At 59.4% G+C, this 11,576-nt stretch overlaps 1 protein-coding gene across 1 annotated transcript in view; it reads left to right on the top strand.

The window, feature by feature from the left end:
- The first annotated feature begins 2,899 nt into the window (after nucleotides 1-2,899).
- LOC130253630 (uncharacterized) overlaps nucleotides 2,900-11,576 on the top strand; it is a 112,372-nt gene continuing 103,695 nt past the window's right edge. Inside the window, 9 exon segments of the mRNA XM_056492352.1 lie at nucleotides 2,900-3,175; nucleotides 3,246-3,563; nucleotides 3,651-3,971; nucleotides 4,053-4,355; nucleotides 4,429-4,743; nucleotides 4,878-5,261; nucleotides 5,470-5,644; nucleotides 5,831-6,321; nucleotides 6,470-6,564. Of these exon segments, the coding sequence (XP_056348327.1) occupies nucleotides 3,124-3,175; nucleotides 3,246-3,563; nucleotides 3,651-3,971; nucleotides 4,053-4,355; nucleotides 4,429-4,743; nucleotides 4,878-5,261; nucleotides 5,470-5,644; nucleotides 5,831-6,321; nucleotides 6,470-6,564 (2,454 nt within the window). The 5' untranslated portion in view covers nucleotides 2,900-3,123.

Below are 11,576 nucleotides of genomic sequence, written 5' to 3'. Positions count from 1 at the left end.
CCACAGGTAAGAGGCCTCACAGCTGCCCTGTGCCCTCTGCAGAGCCACTCCCTGGCAGGGTTTGGCTGTGGGGGCGGGCAGGGAGCCAGCAGCAGATCCATGGGTGCTGTGGTCAGACCCCCAGTGGGGTCTGTCTGTGGGGACAGAGCTGCCTGCCCCCCTCAGGCACCTTTCTGTGTCCTCAAGGTGGAATCTCTCCCCTCCAAGTGTCCCAGGATCTACAAGGGACCCGTTGGAACAGCCCCCGGGGCACTCGGACTATGATGATGTCGGCAGCAGCGCCCTGGAGACGGTGCCATGAGGATTCCCTGGCCATGCCCCACCCTGGGGACATTTGTGGCAGTGTGGTGGGGCCCTGTCCCCAGGGAGGTATGGCCCTGTCCACAGAGATTACCGCTCCCTCTACAGCAGAGCAGGAAAAAAGCTTCACTGTGGGCATTTTCTTCAATTTCATCGGGAATTTCCATTTTATCCTATTAAGCCTTCATCAGAATATTGTCAGAGATTCACTGCTGAGGCTGGGACCTCACTCTGGAACAGGCACTTGAATCCCGGGTACATCAGCCCTTCACTGGGGTAGCGGGCAGAAACTGGAAGGAAGGACATATAAAAAGGATTGGTGTGATCAGGGATAAGAACATGGGAGATTGTTTAGTATTGTCTTCGGGGTCTTTATTTGGAACTTCCAAATGCACACAAATGTTCCCAGCAACAGCGAGAGGAAAATGGAGACGCCAGGACCCGGCACTGCGAGCTGGGCTGGGAATGGCTCTGGTTGTTGAAGGGCTTTTCCTGAAGAAGGGCAGGTGTTCTGAGGAGGGCAGCGCCTTCCTGCCCCGCTGCAGGAGCCCGCTCTGGCAGGGCAGCCGGGCCATGGCCCCTGCCTGCGGCACGTCATGCTCCAGGAGGTTGCCGATCTTCAGGGCGGGCTGCAGTGCCCGCAGGGCGTCCAGTTCCTGCAGCAGGGCCTGGCTGAAGCCGTCCGTGCTCAGCCTGGGCATGGAGGGATCGTGGCAGCAGCAGGGGCTGCTGAGGCGGCGATAGCGCTGCCCGATGAGAAGCGCCGGCAAAGAGGCTGGGAGGCGAGCGAGGGCCCCCCGAGGGATCGGTGCACTCGGAGAGCTCCTGTCCCCTGTGGCCGGGGCAGCAGCCACCCAGGCACCAAGGCCGCTCCCGTTCGGGTGTCCCCAGCTGAGCCGCTCTGGGCTCAGTGCCGTGCGTGTGTCTGTGCCAGGGACAGCTCCGGGACACTGCCCGGTGCCGCAGTGCCCGGCAGAGCAGGGATGGGGCAGGGCAGCTCCTCCCGCCGCCGCCCAGCGAGGGAGCGGCACGTTCTGGCCGTGAGCAATTGCTGCGGTGCGGTGGATGGGGAGCAGCTGCAGTTCCAGCTGCTCCGTTTGCTCCAGGTGGGAGCCCGAGAGTAGAGGTCGAGTGTAGTATTTCTGTGGAGATGAACACGACTGGCACCAACATGAGTCTTTTATTACTATTTCTGCATACATCCTTTGAATGGAGTTATTTGCCCCCAGTTCTGATTCCTTCCCTATAGGCACCTTCAAATACCACACAGTCTCCTTTTCTTACAGGCTGCTCCGCTCAGCACTGACGCCTTCTTTCCTCTCTGCGAGTTTCCTTCTTCATTCTACAGCACTGCCTAAACCACAAGCTGTTCGTGAGCCGGCCGCATAACCCTGACTGTGCCTTACACAGGATGTTTCTTACCTTGTCCGTCCCTTCCCTCCTCAAAGTACAAGCAGCAGAGACTCCTGGTCTCAAATTCCAACTCCATCTGCAACTGTAACATCTGAGAGTTAAGAATTAAGAGTTAAGCCACTCATTTTTAACACACAACCTCATTGGGGAAGAATGACTTCTGTACTAATTTTGAAATTCTTTTTGTACTCGTATAAACTCTTCTACTACAGCCGTGGAGTACGATCCTTTGCATAAGAAAGGGCCGGAGAACATAGTTGGTCTCGGTCAGGTGAGGGACACTGAGAGAGACAGCAGGAGGCTGGGATGAGGAGAAAGGGAGACTTCAGAGTGAATTTTTTGTGCTTGGAATGTAGTGGGGGGAGCGGGGGGAAGGGGGCAAGGATGGAGGCAGGGGCTGTGGGCAAATCCCAGTTCCTTTACCTTGGACCATCCCGGGAAGCACCAGCTGGAGTTGTTTCTGTGTTCCTTCGGCCGCAGGAAATGGATTTACGATGGGCAATTCCTGCGACTTTGCCGTGGGAAACCTGGGGTGGAACGGGGGAGGAAATGGATGTGGGAGTGGGTGTTGGGAGAAGCTCCGGCATCGGCGCCGGTCAGTGGAGCCGCAGCTGTGAAGGTGCCAGCAGTGAAAGTGGATTCCTGCATTGGGAATGTGCCGACAGAGAGTGTGGTGAGGGCTGAGCCCGAGAAGTCTCCTTTGGAGCGCGGCTGCCGAGCCGCAGGGGCACGGAGCGGCGGGGCAGGCAGCGCGGAGCCGCGGCGTTCTCGGCGGCAGCGCAGGTGTCGGGAGCTGCGTGCGGTCGGTGGCGAGGCCGGGAGGCGCCGGGGGCTGAGCGCCTCCTTCCTGCCCTGGCGGCGAGGCGAGCGCGGGGCCACAGCTGCGGCAGCAGCGCCATGTGCCAGCGCCGCCGCGAGGGACCGGGGAGCCGGCACCTGGCAGCGCCGAGCGGAGCCGGGGGCTGCTGCCACCCCCGCGGGGCTGCGAGCACCCCGGCAGGGCAGCGCCCCAGAGATTAGGGCTGGCAGCTCTGCAGCTGTGCACCTGCAGCTGCTCTATCGTGGTCTGTGGGTGAAGGCTGTCCCCATTCATCAGGTGGCTCTTGGCAGGCTGCAGCAGCAGCAGAGCTGGAGGCTCGGGGGATACAGGAAGGGCCCCCCCACGCAGGTGGTGGTGGGTGGGGGGGCTGCCTCCCCCGGGCACATCCGGCTGGCAGCCCACTGTGGCGAGGTGTGTGACGCCAGAAGCGGAGGCCAGGCTCATATTTGGGCACGGAGCAGGTGATTGGAGGCCGCGGCCCCAGAGGCGGCCGATGAGGCACCTGCTAAAGGCTGCCCGGCTGCTGCTGCCTGCATTGGCTCGGGCGCTGGCGAGACGTGGCCTGGCTGCGCTGGCTCGGGGCCGCTGCCATGGGGCCGCTGCTGGCGCTGGCGCTGCTCGTGTGCGTGCAGCTGTGTGCGGGTGAGTGGCGGGCGCTGGGAGCGGGGCCCGCGGCGGTGCCGGGCCCGGCTCAGCAGCCTCCGTGCCGCAGGCTCCGGGGAGCTGCGTCTGGTGGGCGGCGGCGGGCGCTGTGCCGGGCGCGTGGAGCTGGAGCACGGCGGGGAGTGGGGCTCCATCTGTGTCTTCGACTCCGACTGGGAAGCCCGATGGGCCAGCGTGGTGTGCCGGCAGCTGGGCTGTGGCCAGGAGGCCGCGGTGTCCTCGAACGCTCCGTTCGGTCAGGGCACCGGGCGGATCTGGCTGCAGCCCTTCTGCAACGGCACCGAGAATTCGCTGGAGGAGTGTCGGCACTTCGGATGGGGACGGCACTTCTGCGGCCACGAGCGGGATGCGGGGGTGACCTGCACAGGTGAGAGGACACGCTGGCCGTGCTGGGACAGCCACCTTGTACTGGAGCATCCCGGCAGGGCTAAGCCATGGTCCTGGCCTGGTGCAGATGCCGTGGAGCTGAGGCTGGCGGGCGGCGGCAGTCCGTGTGCCGGGAGGGTGGAGGTGAAGGTGCAGGGACGCTGGGGCTCGGTGGAAGACGACAGCTGGGACATGGAGGAGGCCGAGGTGGTTTGCCAGCAGCTGGGCTGTGGCTCGGCTGCCGGTGCCTACTTGGCCCGCGAGAGCTTCGGCGAAGGGGATGGGCCCGTCAACCTCATCTCTGTGAATTGCATTGGGAACGAGTCCAGGCTCTGGGATTGCTCGATTGCTCTTTGGGGACCCTATAATATCAGCATCCATGAGGAGGACACTGCCGTTTTGTGCCAAGGTAGGGCCTTAGTTAGTATAGGGGGGAAGTGCCACTTCATGCCCTTCATCCCTCGCCAATGATCCTGCGCTGCTCCTGCAGGATTTTCTCGGCTGGTCGGAGGTGCCGGAGCCTGTGCCGGGCAGCTGGAGGTGCGGCAGGGCCGGGCCTGGCTTGGTGTGTGTGAGGATCAGGTGGACATGAAGGCGGCCCAGGTGGTGTGCAGGGAGCTGGGCTGTGATGAGGCGCTCGCCATGGGCGGCAGTGGCCGGGTTGGGGCGGCACCGGGATCGCTCTGGGACGGGGGCTTCCAGTGCAATGGCACCGAGCTCCTCCTGAGCGCCTGTGACCGGCGTCCGGCCCCCAGGCAGGGCTGCAGCGGCCGTGCCAGCATCATCTGCTCCCGTAAGTGCCGGGGACAGCGGGGGCTCCTGGGCTCCGTGCGGCATGGCCGCCCTCACCGCCCTTCCTGCCGCAGCCTACACGGGCTTCCGCCTGGGGAACAGCAGCTCGGGATGCTCCGGGCGAGTGGAGGTGGCCGTGAGGGGGACGTGGGGCTCCGTGTGCGCCAGCGAGTGGGAGCTGCCCGATGCGCACGTCCTGTGCCGCCACCTGGGCTGCGGCCGCGCCCTCGCCGTGCCCCCGGGAGGCTCCTTCGGCAGCGGGGAGGGGCCGCTGCGGCCGGACACCTTCGGCTGCAGCGGGAGCGAGCGGCACCCGGGCCAGTGCCCCGTGTCTGTGCTGGGGAAGCCGCCCTGTGCCCCCGGGAACGCCGCTGCTGTCAGCTGCTCAGGTGTGTAGGCATCCGCGGGAGGAGCCTCTAGGGCTTTTGGACTGCCCAGGAATTAGGGTCAGAAGATGCAGGGTTATTTTGGAGTGGATTGCTGTCTGAGCCGCAGCGCCATGGCTCTGCTGCTGGTTTGGCAGGTTTTGACTCCGTCCCATCCCTTCGGCTGGTGGGCGGTCAGAGCTTGTGCGATGGGCGGCTGGAGGAGAACATAACCAGCCCGGTCTGGCGCCGTGTGCCTCTGGAGCAGTGGAAGAAATGGGATGTCCATATGGTGTGTGGGGTGCTGGGTTGTGGTATGCCCAAGGAAGTTTACACTGCCTTGGGAACGGCCGCTGCATTGAACAGCAGCCACAGCAAGGGGGACATCATGACTGAAGAGGTGGACAACATTTCGGGCATGGGCTCTGTGCTGAGTAACAGCACTGAGGAGATGGATGGCAGCCGGGAGGAGATGGAGGATGTCTCACGGATGGGCGCTGCACGAAACAGCAGCTTTGAGGAGATGGTCGTCGTCTGCTCAAGTGAGTGTCCTGGAAAGGGCTGGAGGTGCCGGTGCCCCGGGCACCCAGCCCAGCCCGGTCCTTCCGTGCCCGCAGGCAGCCGGCAGGTGAGGCTGGTGGGGAGCTCAGGGCGCTGTGACGGCCGCGTGGAGGTCTATTCCGGGGCAGCTGGAGCAGCGTGTGCCAGGAAGGCTGGGAGCTGCAGGACGCTGCCGTTGTGTGCCGGGAGCTGGGCTGTGGCACGGCCCTGGAGGCGCCGAGCTGGGCGCGCTTCGGTGCCGGCCGGGGCCGCTGTGGCCGTACATGGCCGAGTGCTCCGGGAGCGAGGAGTCTCTCTGGGAATGCGGGCGCTCGGAACAGCCGCGAGTGCGGGCGCGGCCTTGGGGCAGGGGCCGTGTGCTCAGGTCAGTGGCGGGCACGGCCAGATCAGGTCCGGCAGAGGCCCCGGCGGTTGTGGCCGTGCCGTGACCCCCCTATGCCCCTTGCAGAGCAGATCTCGGTGCGGCTGGCAGGCGGCCGTGGGCGCTGCCGTGGCTACCTGGAGGTGTCCTATAACGCACCTGGGCCCGCGTGTGCTCCAACGGCACCAGCACCGGCACCGCCGCCGCCGTGTGCCGCCAGCTGGGCTGTGGGCACCGGGGCTGGCTGTCGGCCGTCCCCGGCCAGCAGGCGTCCCGTGCCTGGCTGGCCTGGGTGGGCTGCGAGGACGGGGCCCGCTCACTCTGGGGGTGCCCCTCGGCACCCTGGCAGCTGCAGAGCTGCGGCGCTGGCGGGCACGCCCACGTGGATTGTGAGGAGGACAGCGATGGCAGCACCGAGACAGACACTACCCCATATCCGGAGGGTGCCAGCAGCACAGGTAGCTCTGCCCGTGCCTGCATCCCCCAGCCCGGGCTGGCTGGGATCCCCTCCCCTCACTGCCTGCCTGTGTCCCCACAGGTGTCCCCAGCAGCAGCACCCTGGCAGTGGGCGTGGGTCGGTGCCTGTGCCAACTGTGCTGTGCGTGGTGCTGGGACGCTGCTGTGCCTGGCCCTGGGTGCCCTGGCCGTGCTGCTGTGCCGTGCCCGTGCCTGGCGCCGAGGTGGGTCCTGGTGGTGGTGGGCCGGGACAGACCCGGTTTGGGGTTCCAGGGCTCCTGACCTGTGGAACAGCTCAGAAGATGGGCAGGGGTGATCTTGGTGGCACCCACCGTGCCCAGGGCCCCAGGAAAATGCTGCCTGTGTTTCCAGGCCATGGCAGAGCTGCAGATGCCATCTCCAATGCTGTCTACGAGGAGCTGGACTACACGGCCATGCCGGAGTACCAGGAGTGCCCAGTGGCCCAGGTGGGTGCAGCCCTTGTGCCCCAGCTCTGTGTGCAGTGAAGGCTCTGCCTGACAGCCCCACGCACCTTCGGGTCCTGGTGTCCCTGCAGTGGCTCCTGGGCCATGGGCCGGGGTGTCCCCTGGGTGCCAGAGCAGCCACGCTGTGTGGTGTGAGGTTCTGTCACCTGCGGTGCCACTTGAGGGCCACCCCCATGTCCCTGTTTATCCCTGCAGGTTCCCTGTCACAGGGATGGATCAAGAAGCTGCCGTATTCCAGCGGGGACAGTGTGGAGGGCAGTGACCACCGAGGCAGCCCAGGGGGCCCCAGGGCAGGAAGGCAGCAGGAGAGCAGGGAGAGGGGACACAGCCGGCTGGGGAGCTGAGGGGACAAGTGCTCCCCTTGTCAGTGTGCAGTGAAGCATTGCCTTTCCCTGCTGGACCCGAGGATCCACACAGATCCTGGTGGGAGGCCAGAGGGGATGGCACAGCCGACCCCTGCCAGGGCTGCTGCTCACTGCCATGGATTCCTCTGCATTTCCCAGAGCCCCTGCCTGGCCCCAGCAAGGAATCCCAGATGGCTATGACGATGTCCTGGATGTGGCACAGGATCCCCCTGCTCCAGGCACTGGGGACATGTCAGGGGAGTGGCACAGCAGAGGTGGATCTGTGTCCTCCCCACAGGTAAGAGGCCTCACAGCTGCCCTGTGCCCTCTGCAGAGCCACTCCCTGGCAGGGTTTGGCTGTGGGGGCGGGCAGGGAGCCAGCAGCAGATCCATGGTGCTGTGGTCAGAGCCCAGGTGGGGAGTGGGGGGACACGGAGCTGCCTGCCCCTCAGGCACCTTTCTGTGCTGTCCCCAAGGTGGAATCTCCTCCCCTCCAAGTACCCCAGGATCTACAAGGGACCCGTTGGAACAGCCCCCGGGGTACTCGGACTATGATGTGTCGGCAGCAGTGCCCTGGAGACAGCACCATGAGGATTCCCTGGCCATGCCCAAGCCCTGGGACATGTTTGTGGCAGTGTGGTGGGGCCCTGTCCCCAGGGAGAGGTGGTCCTGCCTACACAGTGTACCCTCCGTATACATTTCTGCAGGGAAACACCTCCTTTTTTAGGGATATTCTTCAATTTCCCTGGGAATTTCTTTTTCCTATTACAACCCAGAGTATTTAGAATTGACTGCCCAGTCAGGAACCTCCCTCGGCCAAGGCACTTCCATCCCTGGTACACCAGTCTCTGGTGTCCTGGTTAAAGGACAGCTGTCTACCAATAAAGGCAGAAGCTTCCCTTAGATATGCAGAATGTTAACACTCTCCTTCAAATGATTACTATAATTTTGAAATTAGGGGTTCTAAGGCAAAGATTTGGAAATTAGAAATGACAGTTCTTTACTAGGAAAATTAAAAAAGAAATGCAGTATTACAAAGAACAATCCCAACCCTGACAGAGTCAGAATACAAGCTGACACCCTGTCAGTCAGGGTGTTGGTAGCAGTCCCATTAAATGGTGGCTGCAGTCTCCTGCAGTGGCAGATGTGGTTCAGCTGAAGCAGTGCTCCTGTAGAAGGTGCAGATTTCCTCTGAAGGTCCAGGGATGATGTGGAAAAAAAGGGTCTGGTTTTCTTCGGAATCCATTGAAGAGAAGGTAACTTGTCCAAAATCTCAGTTTTTATCTGGGCAGGAAAGGCTTGGCTCCTCCCCTGGCTGGCATCTTCCAACGGGATGATGTAATTTCACCAGTAATACTGATCAGTGGGACTTAATGTGCCAGCAGGAGATGATATCTTCCTGGAGGGAGGATGGGTTGTGGAAAAGATAAAGATGATTGCCTCACCTTGTCTTAAAGATGGCCCAGCAGCAGATAGTGTGTGCCACAGAGATAAGGAAATCACTGCCCCACCCGCTTCAGCAGACGGTGATAGAATACACATTTCTGGCCACATCAACCCAACAAACAGGGAGAGTCAAATTAATTGTGGCATAAATATTAATTTACCTTCTTTATCACTTTGATAACAGTTAACTGGGCCACTCACACACTCTGATATTGTGTTGTTACAGCACGGGACTCCCTCAGCATTAAACTCCTACTCTTTCCCTAGGAAAATCATGTGCAGCCTATGGAGATGGTGAGGTAAATCAGAGAGGGGGAACTCACCTTTTTGCTGAGAAATGGGGACTCTGCACAGCTCAGGCCCCTCAGTGTTTCCACAGCCCTCACTGATCCAGATTCCTGGGGGCAGGAAAGCTGGTTTTGCTTGGAGCCCATGCTGGGCCATGGAGCTTTGTCCTTCCACCATGCCCTGCATTGCCACAAACAGAATTTCCTGATTCTAAGTGCATTTCCTCTAAAGCAACAAAAACTCATGCAGCTTAGAAAAGGTTTTAAAGATGTAGAAACCAAACTAAGCCAAAAATCAGTACCTGGGTAGAGAAGCTACCTGTGAAAGTCCATGTAGATGCCCATGTCCCCAAGAGTAGAGGCTAATGAGGAGCACCAAACAACAAGCAGGTAGATCAGGCTGCACAGATAGAGGTGTCAAAGATAGATTTAGATTGGCAGCACAAGGGAGAGTTGTTCCTGGCTCACTGGGCCCACGATGCCTCAGGTCATCAGGGCAGAGATGCCACCTCTAAGTGGGCACGAGAGCGAGGGGTGGATCTAACCATGGACAGTATTTCTCAGGTTATCCATGACTGTGACACGTGTGCTGCCATCAAACAAGCCAAGCAGGTGAAGCCCCTCTGGTATGGGGGGCGATGCTCCAAATATAAGTACAGGAGTCCTGGCAGATTGACTACATCACACTGCCTCAGACCCGCCAGGGCAAGCGCTACGTGCTGACCATGGGGGAAGCCACCACTGTGTTGTAATGCTGAACAAGGTTTAGACCTCGGTGGACATGTCTGTACAAATCTGGGCCTTGTGTGTGTGCACCAGACAAAAACTATATTTAGTCCCTATGTTTTGCTCTTCAGTAATTTCTGCATATTTTGCTGTCCGTTCACACGCTTCTTTCACACGCCAGGTGTTTTTGTGTATTTCTTAGTTTAGACCAGTGTTTATATCAGGTGCACAGTATGAGAAAAATCTGGGAGACTTTCAATAACTGGTTGAAACCCCCCAAGGCCACTGGAACATAAACTCTGCTAAATTAGGAAAAGAAGTTGAAAACACAGAATACCAAGATGAGAAGATTCAAGATAACAGGAGATGGTGAAGATCTAAGCCCACCAATTCTGGACTTTCAGGAGTTTGAATGAATGGATCAATATCTTAAAATTACCAATTTTAAAGTGTGTCCTCACGTGGGCGATGATTCTAGAAATGTATAATTAGGATGAATTAGAAACAATAATCATATTGATTTGCTGACCAGAAGTCCAGTTTTTCCCGTCATTTGGTGACCCGACGACGTGATATACCGTGCACATCGTGTGCATGAATGGAACTGTAACTCTTTAGACTCAGGCTCTGAAGGGGGTCCGCGCATCGGAAGACACGGGCAGCCCAGTCGCGGCTGCTGCGGCGGGACCGCAGCGGCGGGAGTCGCTGTGCGGCTCCCAAGAGATGGCAAGAATACGGGAGAGAGAAAACTCCGGCGGGCGGCTCGGAAGGAAGCCGGCAGGAGCACGGGGCGCAGAGATTCCTGAGAAAAGCTCCGAGAGAAAAGCGTGCGCAGAGCAGCGAAGAGCTACGGTAAAGGGGAGCGGCTGGGGCTGGAGGGATGGAGAAATTATTATCGACAGAAAAGCAAGAAATGCAGACCAAGTTAAATATCCTCCAGCATATCCTCTCTGTGAGAGCAGTGTAGTACGACCCAGAGAGTTTAAAAAGCCTATTTAGATGGGGTCAGGGAAAAGGATTTATTTCGGGCGACCCTGCGGCTGCCTTTCGGCGTTTGTACGAGAGTGCTCTGTGGGGAAGAGACAGTGGTTTTGTCCTCACCATCAGCAATCCCCGAAGCAGTGTTGCAGGCTCCGCGGGAGGTCTCGGGCAGTGACAGCGCGGACTCACAGTCCGTATTGGAATCAGAAAAAACAGGAATAGATGCTTCCTTGCCAACATCGGAGGCAGAAAAACCTACGGGCTGTCCCGTGGTGTCCCCTGGAGAGTTACCAGCAGCCCCGGGAGGACAGTCACTGGAGCTCAGTCAGAGCAGGCATTCAAATGTAGATCGCGAATATTCGCATGCAGAGCGATTGCCCCGGCAGCGAGAGAGAGAATCAGCACAACTAAGAACTGCAGTCGATCAACAGATGAGAGAGAGAGAAAAAGCCCGACCGCTTCTGCTGGCGGGGGCGAAGAGAAGGGACAGCTGTTCCCCCGGCAGAGCTGCGTGTGCCGCAGCGCCGCTCTCCCGGAGGAGAGAGGGAGGCGGAGCGCACCGGCTTCGCTTCCCGGCAGGGACAGGTCCCGAGAGAAAGTTTGTGGTTTCGGGCCGTGCCGAGGAAGGCGGAGAATGTCGGACCCTCGTTTTGGGTGTGTTAGTTTGGAGCGTGTGCAGCAGAAGAAAGGGGAGGGGGGCCCGGGGCCGGGCGGAGAGAGCTCTGGACATGGGGGTCGCTACCCCGGACATGATGCTGGGGATGGTTTCTTTTTCCAGCCCGATGCTCGGCGGCGGCGGCGCGGGCTCCAGTGTTCCCCCGCAGTGGCGCGGTTCCTACCCTCGACGGGAAAAAAAAAAATATAATTAAAAAAAAAATAGAGAGAGGGGTGGCAGTTAAACGTGGTTAGTGGTTAAAGTGGGTTTTTAGGGTTTAACTGGAGGAGTTCAAACTATCCGAGTGCACTGCAGCACAGTTATAGTGGTATTGGTTTTTACTATAATAATTAGAAATTTATATACCCACAATATTTGCAGGTAGATAACGTTCACGTCCTTTTGGTTCAGGGAGCTCTTCCTTCACGGGTGGTTTTTTGGAGCCCAGATACGTTCTGTTAAGATTGACTAAGGCTAAGTTCTATTAAGTTAATTCTGTTAGATTTCATTTTTATGAAGTTTCAGTGTCACTGAGTTTAAACAAACTTTTGTGCC

The sequence above is a fragment of the Oenanthe melanoleuca genome, chromosome 5 (assembly GCF_029582105.1).
Source record: "Oenanthe melanoleuca isolate GR-GAL-2019-014 chromosome 5, OMel1.0, whole genome shotgun sequence".
Taxonomy (NCBI): domain Eukaryota; kingdom Metazoa; phylum Chordata; class Aves; order Passeriformes; family Muscicapidae; genus Oenanthe; species Oenanthe melanoleuca.
This window is presented reverse-complemented; position numbering and strand designations above follow the sequence as displayed.